This window comes from Apus apus, chromosome 15 (assembly GCF_020740795.1).
Source record: "Apus apus isolate bApuApu2 chromosome 15, bApuApu2.pri.cur, whole genome shotgun sequence".
In the NCBI taxonomy this organism is placed as follows: Eukaryota; Metazoa; Chordata; class Aves; order Apodiformes; family Apodidae; genus Apus; species Apus apus.
Window position 1 is genome coordinate 11,922,112 of NC_067296.1, and position 22,048 is coordinate 11,944,159.

The 22,048-nt window shown below is 41.4% G+C and overlaps 1 protein-coding gene across 1 annotated transcript in view; it reads left to right on the plus strand.

The window, feature by feature from the left end:
- Nucleotides 1–22,048, plus strand: part of CDH4 (cadherin 4) — a 426,991-nt gene that overhangs the window by 239,178 nt on the left and 165,765 nt on the right. The window contains exon 3 of the mRNA XM_051633293.1: nucleotides 17,120–17,343. Within this exon, the coding sequence (XP_051489253.1) occupies nucleotides 17,120–17,343 (224 nt within the window). The remainder of the gene's footprint in view (nucleotides 1–17,119; nucleotides 17,344–22,048) is intronic.

A 22,048-nucleotide genomic window follows, 5' to 3' on the forward strand; every position in this document is an offset into this window, starting at 1 on the left:
TTATTTAGAGTGACCCTAAACTTGCAATGTCTTGGTTGGCTTGTCCGTGTTCCCTGGTAGACCAGGTAGAGTTTTAAAAGCTGAAGTGGTGGCATTTGTTAGTCCAGTAATGTAATGTGCCAAAATTGAGCATGGTTTGGCTGAGCCAAGGACCTTCATTCTGCAGTCTTCCCTTCAGCTACTGGCTTGAACATCAGACAACAGCCTATAATGCCAAAGGAAGCTGAGATTTTCAAGACTATCACCACCAAGCATTGGAGTGAGAGGCTGGAGAAGGCACTAATACCTTCTGTGGTTCTTCTGCAGGATGTTGAGTAGTAGGTAAACAAAATTTGTTAATCCCTTAGTTGATTTCCTGCCTTGCCTGAGATATTTGGCACTGCTCAGCTTGAAGCTCCCTTTTGAAGGAAGATGACCCAAGTCCTCTTCCTGGACCCAGAAATAAGAGAGGTGACTTTTGGAAAGGAAGTAAGACATCAGTGAAAGAATGGTTGTGTGTCTGCTCTTTGTTTCAGGTGTGAATTAGTTTTTGGGGAAGTGCTATCTTGATAGCCAGCCTGCCTGGCAGATGTCAGTCTGGACTTGGAAAACAAGATTATAGGGTGAACGGAGTCTATTAATTACTGATGGTCACTGGAAACTGGATAATGGATATGTACACCACTGCTCAGTCCACTGTGACTTATATGTAAATGAAATTTAATGTAAAATTATGTGTGATTGACAACTCATTAACTATGGTCTAAAAGCAGCTAATATACTAGTGGGAGTGTTGGCTTTTCATTTCTCAGGTTTACATGGCTGGCTTTTCCATGAACTGGAACCTGAGTTGTCTCTAGTTTTGTAACTCAGAAATACCAGCTTTTCTGTAAAGATAAATGAACAGTAAATCACAGGAGAAAGGAGGAGGTGTTTTAGAAGAGAAAGTCTGTTCCAGAGGATAAGCTCTCTACCCTTAAAGCTCATACAGTTTTCAAGATATGGGTTAGCTCATGAAGAAATATCCTTTTGGTTCCCAGTAATAGCGAATGCAGAGGTTTGGTGTGAGTCGTCAATCATTGTCAAAAACAAGCAGTGCCACACAAGGATGAGGGGTGTGTGAAGTGAGCTGCAGAGCAATAACTCACTGATTTCTCCTGCACCAGCTGAGTGTAGCTGAACGGGATATTGGTCCTTTGCTGCTTAAGCAGCCAGAAATAACAGGGTAGAGAGCTAACATATAATATCACCACTCCATGGGGGCATTGTGTAGTGCAGGTACCCAGAGAGGAGGGCTGCAGAAACATATGACAGTGGTTTTAAACAAGACAGCCTGTATTTTTCCTTCTGAAACTACTAGTTGGGGGGATCTTCCCCAGATGGTTACAATCTTTCCCACTACCTTTTCATTTTACAGCTTCAATCTCTTTGGGGCTCAAGAAAACAAGCAGCTATCAAGCCAAGCATGCTGCAGATAGATGCCATGCAGGCGTCCTGGCTGCACACACACAGAGGAGAACACTTCAGCCTTTCTTGGCCCTTACTTAACACATCCCACCTTGCCATCTGCATGCAGTACTGGGAGCTCCTAGCGCAGCTCCATGACCTTGTGTTCACCATATGAGGGCAGAGGCCACTTTGTTTTGGGAAGTGCATTCTTGGGAGAAGGACTTGCCCGTGGCAGCCAGATTCAACACAAAAATTTGCTTGTTTTTGTTTGAGGTTTTATAAACAATCAGAAAAACATTAAGGTTAACGGTATAGATCTGCATCATCCTCATTCAGGGCTGGTGGTGAGGCTGGTTGGGATTCAGTGGAGCTCGATGTCTGCCCCATCCTCTGTGTAATGACCTGGTTGTGAGACGGATTCACTATGCCAACCATATGCTTGAGTTAGAAAATAGCAATTGGCAAATGGCTAAGTAGAATAATTTGTAGCATAATTAACTGACTTGTGCATATAAGTGTAATGAGTGAGCTTCAAACACCACCTATGCCTGAGCACAAAAATAATCAAGGCCACATATTTTGGTAGTGAAATATGGGATATCTTTATAAGCCTATGACCCTGATGTTTCATACAAACAAGATGAAGTTGTTAATATATCAATAAGCATGAATCAGAAGGGCTCACTGAAGTTCTTATCCACTTTGGACAATTTTCAGGGACTAATTCAGATGACAGTGTGGGATCTTGCTGGTATTTACATACAAGAAAAAAAAATAATACTCTGTTTTGGCAGCCCATTTCAAGCAGTGATATGTTCTTAGTGCAAAACTTCTTATCAGAAACTTCTGGACATTAAAGTAATCAAAGGAACAACTGTTCCTTTGTAATAGGAAGTCTCATCAGACAAAGTGAGGACAGTGGCTGGTGCAGTTTCGGAGGTGATTTCTTTCTGCAGAGCAGAAATGCTGTCATATTGTAGCTGCAGAGGATTCCTCACGGTTAATTCCTCTTTCTTTGCTGGCTTTTCTTGTTACTGCTTCTATTTGCCCAATGGTCTGTGTGAGTTATTCATACTTTTTATTTTAAAGGTCAGAAATGTCATTAAAAGTATATGAATTATGGACTGAATAATGTTCTTGTTTATTATTTCAACTTTTCCCAAGTTTTATATTTAGGAAGAGGTAGATGGTTACTTTTAGTAGACATTTTGAGGGGCTGGAAGACATGAAATCGCTGGTTGATGCACCATTTATTGTCACTAGGTATGGAACAGGAGGGAAGTTTAGGACATTTCATATTTTCAGGCAAAGGTTTTCGTAAAACCTGTGCCCATCTCCATCATCTAATGTGTTACTAGGTCAGTTCACTCATAATATTGTAGACATTAAATGCAAAAAAAGAAAAATTTCTCCTGTAGACTGAGACAATAATATGAGCCATCCATATACATAAATGTTTCAATTAGTTAAATGGAGTCTATTCATGCAAATAAATTGTGTAGAATATCCTACTCTTTTCTATAAAGGGAGTATTTTTTGTTGTTATTTGGAGGGTGGCTAGCTTGTTTTTTTTCTTATCACAGATTAGAAAAGTAATGTGATTAGTGAAAAAGCTGCGTTGATTAGAAAAAGCTGAGATAAACAGTTGCCCATGCTTCCTCATCTTTGCCTATTAGTTTAAATTGAGATCTAATCCACAATGAATAATTCAATAGTAAAAATTAAAACTTGTGGTCATAGCAGTGCAGTGTAACTGAACGCATACGTGTTCTTTGAAAATACTTATTGGAGTAGTTAGAATAAACCTGAAGGTGTAATTTCATCACATTCCTAACAAAGTGTTTGCATTGAGCTAGACATGACTGACAGTGGTAGCTGACAGTCAGGACTGAGGCCTGGTTTTGAAAAATCTGCAAATGTGTGACTTGAAAGTGTTAAAGTGCTGCTACTTGTGTTGGTGGCAGGATGTAAGAGCTGAGGCAGCATCCTCCTGGGGTGGGTGCCAACTGCTCCCTGCACATCTGTGAGGCGAGGATGAGTCTCAAGCCCAAGGGTCTTCATCGGTCTGTGGTACCTGTTAGTGCATTGAGATCATTGCATCTTCAGGCTGTTGATGTCTGTGTAGTTTGGAAAAGAAGCAGGAATGCAGGTTTGGGAGGGCTTTCTTTGGTATCATTCATCATGCTCGTTTAACCTTTAAAATGTATCAGCCGGTCAATGTTTCTTTCTCAACCAAACAATCAATCAATAAATAAATAAATAAATGACATCGTAGCTGGCTTCAGTGTCCTGAAATGGCCTGACTTTTGGATGTCAGCTTAAAACTCCCAGTTGAACTGTGAAAGGGGACCAGACAGCATGGTGATGGCCAGTACTAAGAACTTCCATGGAATATGATGGTTTTTAATCATTTCCTCTAGCGATCACTTCAGAATGATAAGTAGTGAATGTCAGTGTGGATTTGGAAGAAGAGAAAGTATCTGTTTACAAGCAAAACTTTTTAATTAAAAAGCAGATACAGAGCCAAGATATTTACTGCCTTTGTATTGCTCTACCTGGAGGGTTTATTGGTGTGCAAAGGAGGGCTCAGCATGCCAGTCACGCAGCCTGCTGACACTGGGGTTAGGGAGGCTCTATTATCGGCCCTTTTTGCTTTCCGTTTCAGCAATTCAGACATCTGTGGCAATTTTTGTTTTCTGTCATATTCCCAGAAATTCTGTGCTTTGACTAGGACAGGGTTTCTGTGTAAGTGCTTGGACCTGAGCTGCCCAGTCAGTGTGTTGGGCTTGCAGAGCCAAGGGCTTCCAGTCCTCACGGAGGGTGCTTGTGTAGGACCGCTACACATTTCCAGAGGTCTCGATCATTTAATAGAAGCAACATTTCCAGAAACAGATTTCAGTCTTTTTGTGAGATGGGGGAGAGGTTGGTTGGGTTTGTCACATCCTCTGTTTTTTTACAGAATTGGTTTTGATGGGTGAGGTGGTAGCAGAGACTCCAGAAGTTGGCAAGTGGAATTTATTTAGTGCACTGTGTGTTCTTCTATGGTGGTAGTTATTCAACCATACAAATTAAAAAGTCACTTCTAAATCAACTTATTCCCAGAAAGAGTTTTGTTGGGGAAAAAATAATGCAGACAAAAAAACCTCTCCATATGAAGGCTTCCAACTATTGCATTCCTGATTGTATGACCCTTTCCCAGGGCAGAATGGTTTTATTCTTCAGGCACAGTCTGGATCTGTCCCTTCTGCTGAGAAAGTGCTCCCTTAGAAAGGTTCTTTAAGATGTTGACACTGACTCAACACCCCCCAAACATCTCCTGTGAGTGGTCAGAGCGGTGCAAGGAGTAGTGATTTTTATTCGTTAGCACACTGGTTTTGTGCTCTGCTTTCTTTGAGGTTATGTTATAACAAAAAACAATGTTTTCAGTCTCAGCCTATTCAGGATATCAGGTAAAGGCTTGCTTGCTAATCTGTGGTTTCAGGGGTACTTTTAGTTCGTATAAAAATTCAGTAGAGGGATTTCCTTAATGAAGTTCATATGCATATTTTAAGTATATTTTTGTACTATTTTTAGAAATAGCTTTCAGTTTGTAGTTAATCGTGTAGAAAAACATCTAGATGTATAAAACAAATACAAGTATAATAGTTACAAGATCTGCTCATAATTAAAATCCAAGGGGAGAGAAGACATGGAATAAATCAGAGTTTATATGAACCAGATGTTGTCTATTTTGGGCAGTGGTGCAACTCCATGTGGCTCTCAGAGATGAGGGTGATGCTTTGTGGGCAGTAAAATATGCTTTTCTAACAGCATCTGCTTGTCCGTGTGCCTTGTGCCAGAATTCACACACCTCTCTCATTTGCTGCTCTTCAGCCTAAAGATCTTGTTTTAGCCTTTTGCAGTTGGATTTTTTTATGAAGCTTGGTAGTTTTAGAAAGCTTTAAAATGGAGGAAGAAAGGATTTGTTTTTCTGTGAGAGAGAATCCGCAGAGATTGTGGGATGCTGCTGGTGAAGAGTGACATCCTGCTTCAAAGAAGTGTCATTGTTGTAAGTGTTTTGCAAAACCAGTTCTGTTTTAAAAGCAAAGTGAAAAAAAAAAAATCAAGGCTGATGGTATCTGTGCTCAGGAGTGATGTGATCATAACCCGCTTTTTATCTGTCTCTTCCTCTGCCTAAGTTCCCTTCCTTAAAATGAATTTGTTCCTGAGACTGCTCACTAGGGTAATCTGAACTGGTCTTCACTATCAGTGACACATGTATAATGATATTTTACTGCTTGTCTTATCCAGCACGTTTCAGGATTCCCTGCTGCTAATTGTTGCGTAGTGAGCTGCCCACGCAGCCCTGGGGGAAGTGGCACCAGGGCTGTGGGATGGACTCAGACTGGGTGTGTGGGAGACACATCCCTCCTGCAGGGCCTCCCTGCTCTCCAGTCCCCTCTCAATGTGGTGGGGAAATTGAGGGCAAGGTGGGCTCTGGCCGACCGGCGGCTCTGCACGCAGGATGCTACCAATAGGTGGCAAAACGCAAATTTTATTGCAGCAAGACAATGTTTTCCGATTGGATTCTGGGTTTTGTGTGCTTTTGGAAAGCATTTGGCAGCCACAGCAAGTATGTTTACAAAAAGAGCAGAACTGGTAAAGTTCAGGTTCGTGTTTGGATTCAGCCCCAGCAAACTGAAGCTGAAGCTGTGCCAGACGTTTGAAGCTGCCAGACGACAGTTCATCTCAAACAGAAAGCTGAAGAGGGGGAAAGAAATTTGTCAAATGTATTCCATGTGGAATTTCAGGCAATTTAATTTGATTCACTACACTCTGAAATATCTTGGACTTCCCTATTGTTTCTTTACTTTAACACTAAATTTGACACCTTCTGGGATCATCAGTGCTTTGTGCTGAATTTGTCACGTTCTCTAATTTACTGGCTTTAGTCTTCTCTCTGTTTCAGTGGATGGTACTGAGCCCTACCCAAAGCACTCTGTTAAATTTAAAGGTTGCCAGCTGAATCCTGAGGTCATTCTTCAAGCAAGGGGAGTGCTGCCTTTCTGTTAGAGACCACTGTAAAACAAAGGGACAGAGGGGGTACAAGTGGAAGAGGAAAAGAAACATGACACTAAACATCATTCCCGTGTCTCCATGGGAAACATCAGCAACCGAGCACCACAGCTGTGGGGTTGCAGTCCTCAGGACACGGTTTGTTCCAGGATGGCTGCAGAGGCCAGGAGGCTCATTTTTATTCAGTGATGACCAACACCAGAGAGCATAGAGCTGTGTTTTATCGTGGTTTTTATTGTTCCAATTATTTTTTAACTCAGTGGGTGAATTTCCCATGAATTCAGTATACACGGGAGCCCAGCTCTGGGGCAGGAGGCTCTGGCTCTCTGCAGCAGAGCAGCCAGGCCAGCTCTCAGCTTGCCCAATGTTTCATACCCACTCAAGTACAGCTTTGGCATCAAGGCCACTTTTTCCTCTCCTGCTCCCTCTGACCAAGTGCCAGAAACAGAACCCAGAGCCTCCATCTGTAAATACAGCTCTACGAATTTGTCCAAATGTCAAAGCGGTTGAGCCCACCAGGCACCAAATAGTGTTTTATTCCATGTAATATTAATTTATCATGAAACCTGAAGACCTGTATAGGTTACAGCTGAAGGTAAGGACTGCAGCTGCTGTTTGTGCAGGCACACAAGCAGAGCTGCACAGCAGCTGCAGGATAAATATAGCTACCCTGCCTTGGTTCTTACAGATTAAAAAAAAATTCCATTTCAAATATTTTTGCCTGAAACATTGATTCATTTACTGCATTGTGATTTGACCCTCTGGATCATGCATGCCAGACTAAGGAAAATGAGAGCAGTCAAGGCCAAAGTTGTTGGTATTTGCACACAAGTCAAGTCCATGAGAAGTTCAGTGTCTTTGCTGGTGTGTCTGATAGTTTTTTTCCCCTGACATGTGCAGCCTCTGTTTCTAGATTTTGAGGAGAGTTTGTTTGTTTTGAAGAGTGTGAGGAGAGAGGAGCCTGAGGCTATCTGAAACAGCTAGGGTTGGAGCATCTCTTTCAACTTTTCCTAGGCTGCAAATGGACTGTGTTTTTCTCCCTAAAATCTTCCTACAGCTCCCTGTGTGTTTCAAATACAGACCTGGCAAGTTGAAAAGAGATCTGTGACAGAGAGGAAAAGCCCCCAGGGCTGCCAGGTCACCATCAGTGAGGCAGGTGGGAGTTGGTGGAAATGCCTGGAGTTGTGCAGGAGCTGTGTGTACCTGCCTGCTTCCCACCACTGCTCCCAGTGCAGAGACATTTCTACTACCAGCAGGGCCAGGCTCTCTGCTCTGCCTGGGAGCTCTGGGGAGAAGATGCTTGGTGCAGCACACCTCGGGGTTCTCTCAAATACAGCCCCAGCCACCCTGCAGCATCTCCCTGGGATGCTCCTGCCAACAGGTAAGATGGGTGAGCAGCTGTTGTGATCTAGAGATTGCCCTACAGTTACACAGGCTCCTCCTTTTATAATTCTCACATTAAGTTACCATAAAATCTCTATAGTTTTTCGTCGAAATGCAGAGTGATGTTTAAAATCTTTTCCCATGGAGGCAGTTTGACAGAGAAGAAAATGTTGTGAAAATCATTAGTGCTAAGGGTAAAACCACCAAATAAAGTGCCCTGGGATTTATTTACTGTGTGCTGTAGTAATAATAATGAAACCACATCCTACTGCATGTAACTCCCACAACTTGCACTTTGCTCTGAAGCTGAGAAACTCATTGATTAATCCATGGGGTCAATCATTCCATCTTGTTGGGAGAGTTAATCATAGAAAGCCTCTGCACCAGAACCAAGAGTGGTACAGGTCTATTTACTGCTGTTTAATCAGAGAACCCAAACTCTCCTGTAGAGTGGTGAGAGGTTTGTTTCTACTTAGCCTTTAATTGCAAAATGATCTCATTAGTGCCATAGTGAATCTCAGTACTACCGTACAGATGCAGGGAACTTAAAGAAGAGCAAAGAAAAAAAACAGTTGCCTGAAAAATTCAGCATTTTCCCAGAAAGTGTGGTGCAGTTGGAATTTGCAAGTTTACCCAAACGAGGCTTCTCTTCATTAGCCTTTTACTCTGGAGCTAAAACATTGGCAGCACATCCTGGTGGCTTTCGGTCCACCTTACTGTTAATAACAGGAGAGGACTGACATACTGAAACCACTGTGAAAGGTTTTTCTATCCAAGGATGAAGGTGGAAGCCAACAGTGTAGTTCCTATGGCACTCACTGCAGAAAGGGCTAATCATCTGAGTTACCCAAGCTGGGGGTGCTGCTTTACAGGGGACGTCAGGCTCCTGTTCCTGTGCTGGAGAAAGGGCTTGAATGGAAGTTCCACGTCATGGAAATGCCATTGAAACTCACTGCCCTTTGAAATATGGATAGTATCTCTCTGCCGTTGTGTTAGGAAGCTTCTGGCTTGGATTTAGAAATTTGGGGATGAAAAGACTTGTCGTTTAGCCCAATGCCAAATACTGGAAAGAGAATAGAGGGGAATATTCCCTTTACTAATACTTGTTTCTAATCAGATAAAAATAAGTGTCAGTGTAGGAAGAATCCCTCTACTGACTGCCAGAACATGTCGATTTCTCAAATTTTTCCACTGTTGCTCTTTTTTGAGCTAGCCTCAGAGCTGACAGTGTATGTTTTACAGTGCAGCAAGGTAGATTGATTGATCCTAAATAGAAAAGCCTTTGGGGTCTCGAGCTGATGTTTTACCTTCGGTAAAAAACTGAGTAAAGCATGTTAATGCAGAGAAAGGAGCCTGGTTTAATTGGACCAACTCCTGGCTTGCTGAAAATTAATGGCTGGCTGGCTGCTGCCAGAGTGATTCATCTTTTCTATCATGTTCTACCGTCCTTCTCTCCAGGGGTCTGTACTCCCATCCAATTCCAATACCAAAAGTGAAATATACTTCTCTCTCTCCCCCCCCCCCCTTAAAATATATATATTTTAGTTGGATTGGCTTCCAGTAAATGAAAAATAGCACTGGTGGGAATATGAAGGAGGCAGGCAGTATCTAGGAATTGGGTTTTGTTTACTGTGGGGCTTGGTTTGTTTTATTTGAATGGGATTTAGATCTTTTTTTAATGTACTCTTAACTCCTCATTGCTACTGGCTGACTGTCCAGGTGACAGAATGAGTTTCTAAAGGATCCTGATGTCAGTGTGTTGAAATGTATTGTTCCTTTTCTTTCCATCTGGCCATGGAAACAGAAAGCCTGTGTAAGCAAGAACTATTAAAAGTGAATATAAAGCTTGAAAAGATGTTGAAAACATTTAGGTAGATCTGGAAGTAAAAAGATGAATTTTCCATATAGTTCTGCTCACAGAATTTTTAATTTATTTTTTTTTTCCTAATAAATTACTTGTGCAGGAACAAGGTTTGCAGTTTTCCCATAAAACCTGCTGGAGGCAGTTCTGGCTTTTTGGAAGCACAACCACTTGCAAACAAACTCAAGGTTGTTGGGAGTGAGCTAATATGTGCTCCAAACCCGCATGGATAATTTGATCATGGAGGTGGTTGAGCTTTGGAATTTAATGTGGGGAAATTCAAAATGTACTTTTAAATGTAAAATACCTTTATGTGCCATTTCAAATCTGCCTTACTTTCTGCTAGAGACAGATTGCTACTCATTTGCTGATTCAGAGGTGCAGCACTTCTAACAGGCATGTAATAGGTTGGGAATGTCATGAGTGCTTTATTATTGCCTATTCCGTATAGGAGGATTCACTGTAACTGAAGATTACATGAAGATAAAGAAAGATTTTGTTTACCATAATTACATATGGTAAATTGTTGTGGTAGTTTATTATTATTCCAGTAAGGCAAATATTAGCAGTCATAGCTCAGAGATCATAAATAATGCACTGAAAAATTGTATGTAATGTTTCACATTGACCTGAGATATCGAAAATGGGTAAAATTGCCACAGATTTCTGTACCATTAATTGCAAGAAAATAACATTAAGAACATGATAAATCGTACTAAATATTCTCAGCAGATGATAGACTGTGGGGCAGTTCATTAATTCTTGTAACTCATTCATTATTTTTGTTTTTTACTCTGAGAACTCTTAATGAATAATCAATGCTTTGTGAAGCCAAGGGTGTGGGCATGCACATTTTTATATACGTTTGTATACCAACCAACATACTTCCATTTATCTCCAACAGTTTTCTGTATCAAAGCATTTTCTTAAACTGTAAACTGTTACACTTGATCACTGGGAATATGTTTATTAGACTCTGAAGTAGCTGTTTGAATTGCTGTTTTTACCTTTTACCAGTAAATTTTGGTTCTCCCACAGTGCTATAAATATGAAGTAAAGACACTAAGAGTTTACTAATGCAATATTTTTTATGGGGACATGGTTGAAAATGTAACCTATGAAAATAATAATGGGAGGATGAAAATTATACATTGTTTCTTACAGCCATCATTTTTTCCTATTTGTGCATTGTTTTTCTTGTACAGAAGGAGAAGAGCTCTGAGAATCTTATTAACTGCAAGAAGCAAATCTGGTTGTGTGTGATAGTGTGGGAATCACTGTAAGCAGGAATGGGACAGAAATAGAAATAAGACTGAAGTTCTATGTAGCACTGTGTGTAAGTGGAATGGCTCAAGTCAGTTTTCATTTTCCCTGAAAACACTGAAACAGCAACAACTCTGGGTTCTTCCAGAGTGGCAGGAAAGCTGATTGTACCTGGGTACATTCATCTTTCTAGTACAAGAGGAACAAAATCCTCTTGCCTTCCTTTCAGCATCTGCCTTTTTTAAACAAGATATTTTAGTCCCAGAGCTGCAATACTTATTTACATTTGTTCACAGGACTCCATTTTACAAAACAATTGCAATAATAATTTATGTGACGTTTCTTAATTGTTTAACCCAGTGCTCACTGGAAAATACACCAGTGGTTTGGAGGACTAAGAATCTGCCCATATTTGCTTTTTTTAAGTGCCTGTAAAAGTCCGTTTTCTTATTTAAAAATTTTACCTTGTATTTGGTGGGTGTATGTGGGTGATGGAGACAGTGTGACCTGGCAGTTAGAATGAGAAGTGAGGACCCTGAATTCCAGGATTCAGATCCCAGCTTTGCTGGGGATTTCCAGTGTGGCTGTGGGGAATTCACTGTCCACAGTTTGTTCCCACTGTTGTAGAACCAGTTTTCTCACAGAATCGCAGAGAGGTTGCATGAACAAAAAGAAAGATGCCTCGAAAATGTGGCCACGTAAAAGTTTATGCTCCGTGCTCACTTTCTCAAACACACACAGATTTCCAGTGAGGCCCAACACGCTGCTTCACATGAGCCCTTAATGGAGAAATCAGTTTGCAAGAATGTTAACTGAATCGTTTTTTGCCTGTTCTCAGACAACAGCTTCCTATTCACTGTGGAACTTGGTTATTTTTTAATGTTGGGTTTGATGACATGCAGGGAAGTGCTGGCCAGGACTGCAGCGCCCTGCAGAAGCGAGAAGGGGTTGGATGAGTGCAGACATATGGGAGCATTGGGCCAGAAGTGCCAGGGCAGGAAAACAAGTGATCTGTTACAGATCACACAAAAGGGACACATCTGTGTGTGCTCAGGACTCTGCAGGTTACCTGAACATCTGAAATTCCCAAAGGTTACAGTTAAGCCATCCTCATTTAATGGTGTTGGCAGAAGTGGTGCAAGGGGTGGATCTGGCAGCTCAGATTTATCTCAGTCGCGCTGGGTGCAAAGGGAGCTGTTCAGGAGAGTCAACTTGAAAAGCAGTGAGGATCCTGCTGTAAATAGTGGGGTGTATTTGCTGCTTTGAAGTTCATCAGGAAAGAAACATCTTTGCAGGGATAATCCTTAAAAGCAGGGTGAAAAACAGAGTCCTGAAGGGACCTGTATCCTGAACTGTGGGATGATGTCCTTACATTCTAACAGAATCACAGAATCTTAGGGGTTGGAAGGGACGTCGAAAGATCATCTAGTCCAACCCCCCTGCCAGAGCAGGATCACCCAAAGCACATCACACAGGAATGTGTCCAGGCAGGTTTTGAATGTCTCCAGCAAAGGAGACTCCACAACCTCTCTGGGCAGCCTGTTCCAGGGCTCTGTTGCTCTCACAGTAAAGAATATTTTTCTGATGTTTACGTGGAACCTCCTGTGTTCCAGTTTGCACCCATTGCCCCTTGTCCTATCACTGGACATCACTGAACAAAGCCTGGCTCCATCCTCTTGACACTTGCCCTTAACGTATTTGTAAACATTGATGAGGTCGCCCCTCGATCTCCTCTTTTCCAGGCTAAAGAGACCCAGCTCCCTCAGCCTTTCCTCAGAAGGGAGATGTTCCACTCCCTTAATCATTTTTGTGGCTCTGCGCTGGACTCTTTCAAGCAGTTCCAAAGTATTATCCCTCCTGCTCTTCCAGCTCTGTGCAGCTTGCCAGAGGGGGCACTTTTTAATGGACTAGGAGAAGTTAAAGGGGAATCCAGAAGGATAAGGCTTAAAGTGAATTCTTTGGCTTATACCATTTATAGTCCTATTAAATGGAATGTATTTCTCAGACATTTGGGGGGCAAGGAAGTTCAGTGCATTCATACAGCTTTCAAGATCCTTGCTTGATCATTTGACTCTGTCCAGCTAGCTTAACAAGCTAAATAGTCAAAGGGAACAATGCACAACTTGGTGAATTTTTTTTCTACCCTGTTCCTTTTTTAAGAAAAATCCCTTTTTTTTTTTTTTTTTTTTTTCCCCCCTCAGATGCCCAGGAGTTTGCTGCCAACTCCTGCAGCTTTTCTGCCCATCACTCAATACCTGTTTCAGCATATCAAATTGTTAAACCTTCTCCTTTCATAGAGAAGCAATTAAAAATGATGAGGGTAAAGGGTTAAATGTAAGTCTGCTAATGAGGGTGCCTTCTTGGTTTCCTTTTCATCAGGCATTTGATGCTGTTTTCAGCATAAGCTTTCGATAAGCATCACTGAACATTTTTCCAGAGTATATTAAAAAAAGTTTTCTTTTTTTACCATCCTGTAAAAATGATAGATGTTGTGGCTCTGCTGTTTACCTGAAACCCCAATTACTGATGCTGCAGCTTTTGAATGTTAAATTCATGCAGTGTTCTTTAGACTTCAAACTGGTCAAAGAGAGATGGATTTGTGTCCACAGAGAGATCTAAGTCTAGTAAACAGAGCCAATGTTTGTTTGTTTATTTATTTCATTGTCTTAAAGATAAGAGTTGGATCAACTGCAAATGACACAGACTTAGAGTTTTCTAAAGGATAAAAAGGGGGGGAAATCCCAAAATTGTTCTTCCATTGGATGAAATTTTCATTTATTTTTCCATGAGAGCAAAGAATAGAGGTAAGAGGTAGAATTTGAAAATACAGGTGAGATCTCCTTTCCTTGAGCTATGTTATTTATTATAGAACAATAGTTTGATTTATGTTTTTTCCCCAAACTTATATATTTGAGGAAAAAAAAATATTATATATTAATGAGATATATACAATGTGTATGTATAGACATGTATATAATAGTGCATCTCAGTAGTCATGTAACATTCCAAGGAATCATTTTCCCAGGGCAGCAAGGAAGACGAGCACGGGATCTGTAATGAGAGTCCTTGCAGCCGTGTGGTGAACGTGTGAGCAGTTTGTCTGCACTGTGTTGCAGATGGGTTCTCTGTGCTGTGTATGAAAGTGCCTGGAGCAGCATCAGCTCTGCCTGACAGCAGCTGAGCGCGCTGAGCCCTAATAGTCAGACGCTGATGAGTTCTGAATTGTCTCCCCTCTGTGGCTGAATCTTCTGCAAAGCCCCTTGGGTGAGGCCTGGCCAGTTTGCTGCTGTCCTGCAAGCTGTGGTCCCTCATAGTAGCTAAACATTATGGAATCCATATGTCCTTGAAGCCTTTTTTGTGTTTGCAGCTCCTGAGGCCTCTTTGGAGAGGAGCTGGCCGTGTTAATTCCTTGCTGAGCATTCATCTACCTGTGCTACCTGGGAAGAGCAATGTGGAGCAGAGACGTTGCTTGTTTAAAAAATTAGACTTAATTTCTCTCAGGATTTTCTCTGTCTCTAGTCAAGTTTGTTTTAAACTAATGGAAGTAATTAGTGAGTCACAGGGGGAGTCTGTCTAAGAGGTAGCCATTTTTAGATAATGGAGCATAAAAGTCGACACAGTGACATATGACACGAGAGCAGCATATTGGAGCCACGAGCTGTGTCTTAAGCAGATGTTTAAGTACTTTGAGTACTGAAATCACTACGTATGCATACAGGAAGGGATTTTACTCTTTTTTTTTCTCTCAGACTACTAGCACACTGTAGGGCTTTCTTTTAATCTCAATAAAATCAAAGTAATGTCAAGATTGTTTTTAATGTGCAGGCATTATCACTCTTTTCTCTCTTCTTCAAATGTCTTTTTGTAAATGATACGTGGGTACTTCAGGAGGTAGAGGTGGAACTTGCTTTGTGCATTGCCATCACTGAGCAGAGGTGTGCAGTAACGCCCCAGCTGAGGTACCTCGTTTCCAGCAATGCTGGTGGCATGGAGCTGGAAATACATCACATTAGCAGCAGAGAAATTGCTGTGTTCTTATGTATTTATAACAGCTGTGAATGCAGTGGAGATTTGTAGAAATTCCTGAGAGATGAACAAGATCTCGCGGCAGGATGATCCCCAGGGGTGCTGGATGCCAGGGGTCTCCCCTGGCAGCACCAGCTGCCTGAGGGGTTTCTCAGGCCATCCTGGTTTCTCCAGGTGTGCAGTATTGGTTCTTGTAGGTGCAACCAGACCATGTATGTGTTAAACCTCAGTGCTTTTTCAATCTAGTCTAAAACGTGTGGTTATACTGTTAAAGAGAGCAGGGCCTGGCATGGGGCTGAGAACTGACCTGGCATTGCATGTATGGTCAGACTGCTGGTAGCACCATGGAGTTTTCCAGGACCACATGTTGTCCCCAGCAGACCATTTAGAATTTAAATCATGATGTAGTCTATGACAATGAAAGTGCTTAAAAGCATTACCCACGTTTTTTAATATACTAGATAACTATCCATCTTCTTTTTTATAAATCAACATGTGACATTTGGTGTTTGTGCCCAATAATTACTGCAGCATTAGGTAACAGTTCCCACCATACACACATAAAAATGTACCAATGTGATCAAAATAAAGAAGGTCTTTGCAAAATGAATATTTACAACAATGGCCACAGCACCCCAGTTATTGAGAGGTGCAGTTTGGTGAAGGAGAGTGTGGATCTAGTTGATCTTTAAGGTCCCTTCCAACCCAAACCATTCTTTGATTCTATGATTTTCCTTTTCTCAACTAAGGTCCTCTCTGTATTCTGTGATGGTACCAGGGGCTTTAGCTGCAGGACTGCTTGAGCAGCTCCAGCTCCCTGGCTGCTCTCTTCTTTCTGCTGTGCCATCCCTCAGCTATTTTTGTTTAAATCCAGATTAGCACCTGATTCAACTCAAAGCAGGACTGCAGAGGCAGTCAGCTATGGAATGAGGGGAAGAGGGAAACTGGCCATAGGATCTTCTCTTGCCTGGATTTGTACTGCATCCCATCTCCTCCCCCTGCAGCCAGTCTAGGTGAGACTCTTCTGACCTAGCTTTGCTTGTGCAAAAACGAGGTGCCTGCTGGAGCTGCAGGAGGTTTTGCTCTCTTGTGGCAGGCCAGGATAATGGCTGCTGAGCACTCAAGCCACAGCATGAGAACGCCTGTAACGTTCCTAGCTGGAAGGCTGCAGATCCATTCTCACTCACTTGAGATGTTTTTATGGGTACAATATGTTTTCCTTCACCACTTGTGTTCCGCCCCGTGGATTACGTGAATGGCAGGAAGTGTTTTGTTTCCTATGTGATTAGCTGCAGGTTCAATTTCTATCAGATTTGTCAATTTTGTCATATAATAGTTTGGGTTTTTTCCAGCCTAATGTATGTGACACGTTTCATAATGCCAATAAAAATAGTTTTCAAACTAGACTGTAAAAGAATTCAGTCAAAAAAACGCTGAAAATAAAAATATCAGCTACTGGGGAGCTTTGATCTGACAGTGCAGGCTTTTAAATGACAAGTTGTGGTTTGTGAAGTTCTACAATTCTTCTTTGCAGTAACTGAAACATGTGGGGGAGTCGGCCAGGGTGGGATTGCAGCTCTGGATCTGGCAGCAGAGACAATCTACAGAACAGTTTTCATTTTTCTTCTTTGTTTAAGTTTTTTGGGTTTTTATTTCTGATAATGGAATTGTTATGGGCTTTTGAATTTCAGTTAAGAATGTGCAAATAGGCTATCTGGTAAGTAGGTTATTGAAGGGTTAGGGAAATGGAGAACATTTTGTGCAAAAAAATACTCACAGTGTGGGTAATAGACTCCAGTCAAATTTAAAAGATAATGGCAACAAGGGAGAAATCCACTTGTAGAAATGGGGAACAGCTGTGTTTGAGATCTAATGAAACTGTATCAAATACTTTAAAAATGGCTTACAGCTTCTTCCCTGGGGAACAGAGATAAAGCACAAGAGCACTCCTGAAAGGTCGAAGAAACAGTTAAATCATTTCCTTGATGGTTATTAGAGATATAGAAGACATCAGTGAAAATTAAATGTCTGAAACTTGTATTTGATTGCTTTCTTATCACGCCAATCTCACACGTTTCTTCCGTCTCTTGCTCTCTCTTCTAGTAAAATTTAATAACTGTGCGGGTAACAAGGGGGTTCGGTATGAAACCAACATCCTGGACTTCAAGGTGAGAGCAGATGGAACCATGTATGCTGTCCACCAGCTGCAAATGCCCTCAAAGCAGCTGATCCTGATGGTGACTGCGTGGGATCCCCAGAGCCTGGGCAGATGGGAAGTGATTGTCAGGGTTCTGGTGGCAGAGAAGTCGCAACACAACGGACACAAGGTAAGAAGTCGTCAAAGCTCCTGTTTCTTATTTCATTCTTCCATTGCCTGTGTTCAACAAACCTTTAAAAGGTACATTTGGAGTCGGATGGGTTGGATGTGTCTGTGTAGAAAACACCACCAGCAGCAGCAAATTTCTTGCAAATGATCCTTGATCATCTCTGGCAGAAATGATTTCAGGTCACACTTCTGTCTTTTTAAGTGATTGCTTGGCTCTGTTATATGCTGCAGGTTATATACCTTACATTTGCATCTCATGGCTAATGGTCTCTCTTAACTTCAAATCAAACCTGCAAATGAGGGGTGCCTCCTTCTCTCCAAAGTCTTAGTCAACCATCTTCTTCAGAAATACAAGGTTAAGTTCAGATTTCTTTTGTGACAGTGTAGACCTGGAGTCATGCACTGACTGCTGCTGCCATGCTGCTGTGACATCTCCCTGGTTTTCACAATGATTCCTTTCTCTCTGTGAACTATCTGCATGGCCCTGCAGCTCCGTGGGGGTTTCCAGAGAGATTTGGGCTAGCTCCCTTCCAACACAAGGACAAGCCTGATAAGGGACATATGTTCACACACAGCACAGGCAGCAAAGCACAACATGGCACCCCAGTGGCAAACATCCCCTCTGCTCATTGCCAGCATCTTCCCTTCCTCACAGCTGAAGAGTGAAAAGCCAGCACCGTTCTGTGTTTCACACAGAAGGTTACAGTTGCTTGCTTTCTTTTTTGGTTTCATACACATGGCTGAGAAGCAGGAAGGATCTGTCCCTGCCCAGCAGTCTGAGAGCACTATTGCTTCAGTTCAATACAGCAGTGAGCTCTGCAGTTCCATTGTAATTGGGGACTGCTCCATGAAAACTCATTTCTTCTGGTCTGCTCCTTGACTAGCTGTCTCAGTCCCACCTCTTCTGTGTCATCTTTGGCAGCAGCAGTTCCCTGCCTTTTCATTTTCTCCTCCTGCCTTTCAGTGTAGGGCTGGAGATCCTGCGTAAATGCAGACACTGTCTGGCACCCAGTCAAAAAAACAGTTCTGGGCTGGTTGGGTGGTTACCTACAAGCAGGATTTGCCAGGAGAGCCTGATTTATTGCTGGATCTTGAAGACCTGCTGAGCAAGGATGGAGGTGTGTGTGCTGGGGAACAATCTTAGGTAGTTCAGGGACAGGGCAAGGTCACTTGCCATGGCTGTAGCTGTAAAAATAGCAAGACTGGTCTCTCCTTTCCTCTTTTCTGTGGTGCTTGGACAGAGAGGGCAGGGAAGGAGGGAGAAAAGAAGGAGAGACTTTCTCTGCCATGTTGTCAAAATGCCACCATGTGAGTCTGTGCCATTTGGGAGAATTTTTGCCCCATGTGAGACAAGAGGAAAAGACTTGGAGAGATGTAGATCTTGCAGTTGCCCAGTGGGCTGACCCCTGAGGTTTTGCATGGCTTAGAGTCATATAAATACAATTCTGCTACTCTTCAGTAAGACTCTTGCTTGTGCAAGATATAATTAAGCCTGTATGTTATGTTAACTGTATTTGCCATTTTCTAATGAAAGAAATACTGCTTCCTTCTAAAAGTAATTAAATATTGAAAGAACAAAGCAAGGTATCTTATATACTGCTCTGAATTTCTTCTCAGTGTAGCAGAAAGAAAACTGAATAAGCACACATTTCTGCTTTAGTAAAATATTTGGTTGGAAATTCATCTAATGTTAATGTAAGCTGAACTCTGGTTCAAAACACAAAGCTAAGCTTTTTAAAATTCATATCCCTTCTTTCTAAAAGCCTTATTAGTGTGTAGTTTGAGGCTGGAAAAATATGGAAAACAAGACTAATGACAAGGTCATAAGCAGTTTTATTGTGTGTCCCTATAGCAGGCATCCAACTTGTGTTTTATTTAAATGCTTATGCTTTTTGCAAGCAAAATAATCCTTTGTTTATTAAGAAATAAATATGATTATGCGATTATTTTTAAAAATAATAGTGTTTATGCTTAAAAAAACCCAAAAACCTAACAGTATCCAGTTCAATGTGTTTCAGGCCATGACCCTAGTGTACTACATTTCATGGCTGCTCCTAGAAACAGATTTCACATTTGATTTTGTATAATATAATATGACACAAGCAGAACTACATGATTTTTAAAGACATTTTAGTTGTGTTATATTCAGTATGGGAGGTGATGTGAGAGAGGGAGAGAGACCAACTCTCTGTTCTGCTGCATACAAACATTTCCATGTTCCTTTGTAAATTTGTGACTGATTTAGTGAAAATGCTGAGCAATTCCCAGACATTAAAAATAATTGGTGTGACGTTTGCCTTGCTGCACCTACTGATCTGTTGTTTGCTGGCACCTACAGCACGAACAAATCCCTCTGCCTTGCTCACCCATCCTCAGTGTTCCTTGAGGCTACTCCTTGGCACCTGGTCCTCAGCTGGGGCAGCCCTACCACATGGCGTGAGGTTTGCTGCCCCACTGAATCACCTCTGAAAGGAACAATCAGACTTTATTTCACAATTATCCGTGAATTAAAGCTTCATGAAAACATGTTTAGCTCTCCTGGAGTGGCCAGTATTAGATATTTAGTTTGTTATGAAGATTAATACAGAATATATGTTACAGAAGAAGTCAGCATTGTTGGAATACTGGCTGAAGTCATGGGGGGCCAGAAGTGAGGTCACATTTTAATGGTGCGTTTTCCAATACAATGACAGGTTCCCCTACTTAATAGTGTTGGTTTTATAAATGTTCTAATTGCTTTACATAACTGAATAACCTGGGCAAATCTGCAAGTTTTCACTGGCAACCACTGTGATTAAAGAATTCAACATTAAAGGTTCATGCTAGTAGGATGAAATGATAGCAAAGAAGGAAAATGTTTTAAAAACTTTATTTATCATACATGAAGCACACATTTTCCCCTCCTCTCCAGCAAACACTTGAACATCAGCTTTTTTTCTGGTTAATACAAGTGGTGTTTGTAACTCTAGGAACTTTTTTGTTCAGTCTTGCAGGAAACCTGATAGCAATTCAATTAGAAAATGCAAATGAGGTCACATATTTCCCACAGGAGCAGAGTTACCCCAGAGGAAAGTGAGTGATATTCTAGCATAACAATAAATACTTAAGATAAAGTTTCTGGTACTGTTCTTGTCTGGCTGCCTGTTTTTACAATTGAAAGTATCTATTGGACCTGTGGGTATAATTTGGAAAGAAGAGAAAGAAAGAAAATAAAAGAAAAAAAGGTTTTTGTGAAATCACATGAAGTCCTTGTAGCTTGTGTCAGCATTTATGAAAGATAAACTTGAGTGGGATAATACTCCAGAAGAAAACAAAGCCAAGTCAGATTTTACTTATCTGGAATTAGCAGTGCAATGCCTTATTTTCTAAGAGTGCATGCCATTATTTCTAACAATTGGATACAGAATTAGCCAAAAGTCCAAAAATTAAGATTATGCTTTTGAACAGTGACATTGCTGGAGTGTTCAATCTTCACAGTGTCCTCTCTTTCTTAGTTCCAAAACCTCAAGTCTTACTAAGGACGTGGATGGATATATGCCTATTTATCCATCACTTCCCACACTCCCCTCTGTGTCTCTAAAGTCCAAGCTTCTCCTTGTCACTCCTTGCTAATCAGCATAGAGCTCGCTCTGTGTTGGCTTGTTCCATCGGTAGTTCTGGCCCACTCTTCTGTATTGATCTTTATTTTTCAGTTCTTGCATGTGTCTAAGCGTGTTTAGGCATGTCTGACAAATTTTCTTCTTTATGAATTTATGTATTTTCCTGAGTTTCTGCTCATGAGTTAAGATGAGGATTGAAGAAATTCAACATAGATATGAATTCACAGCAGAAGAGCTTGAAGATACTGGATATATTCAGTACATGTAGGATGCCAGTCATCTGCTGCCAGTGACTTATTTAGAAGAAAAAAATCTGTTTTCTCTGAATCCTGTTTATGTCAACATAAGTTTCTCATTGTCTTAGCTTCTCAAATTCTGAGCATGGAAGTATGTAAATTTTTGCAGTGTTTAATCACTAGGAATTGTGCAATTAAAACCTTGCAAATAGATGGGTATGCAGTTTTGATAACTTTGAGAACTACTGTCAGAAATCAATCCTCCCTTAAGGCCAGCTTCTGTTCTACTGTGTCTCACCTCATTTTGGGCTTCTTTCATAACCCAGTTGTGAGTCCACAGCCATACAATATGAATGTACAGCCATTCTTTTTTCTATTTAAAGCCTTTAAATAATCATATCTGGCATTTAACCTAGCTGAGATTTTAAATTCCAGTACAGCCTTTTATTGCTGATAACAAAAAGATCTCTGGGCAAGGAAAGCTTTATTCAGCACTGGTCTTGTTCATGACCTTGGTTATTGTGCTAGCCCGGGGTGCTCTGTGCAAGGCCTTGGAGCAATGGAGATGTAGCCTTCCCTTGATGGAAGAAAATGAAGAGCTTAAGTGGGACTTGTGCTTCCAGTGCTCCTGATCTTCCTGATGCTCTCAAGTGGGTGCACCTGGAAGAAACAGGGGAAAAAAAGCATTTGGTTGCTTTCCTTCCTTCCCTTGCATTGGGACGAGATATTACATATGGCATCAGGGTGATGGAGTTTACCCCATTGAATTGAGTTATCCCTAGAGAGACTGAAGAAATGGGACTGTATTTGTCATCCTGCCTTTTTCTGGCCATGTTTATACTCATTTTAAGTATTGTGTTGTTATGCCAGG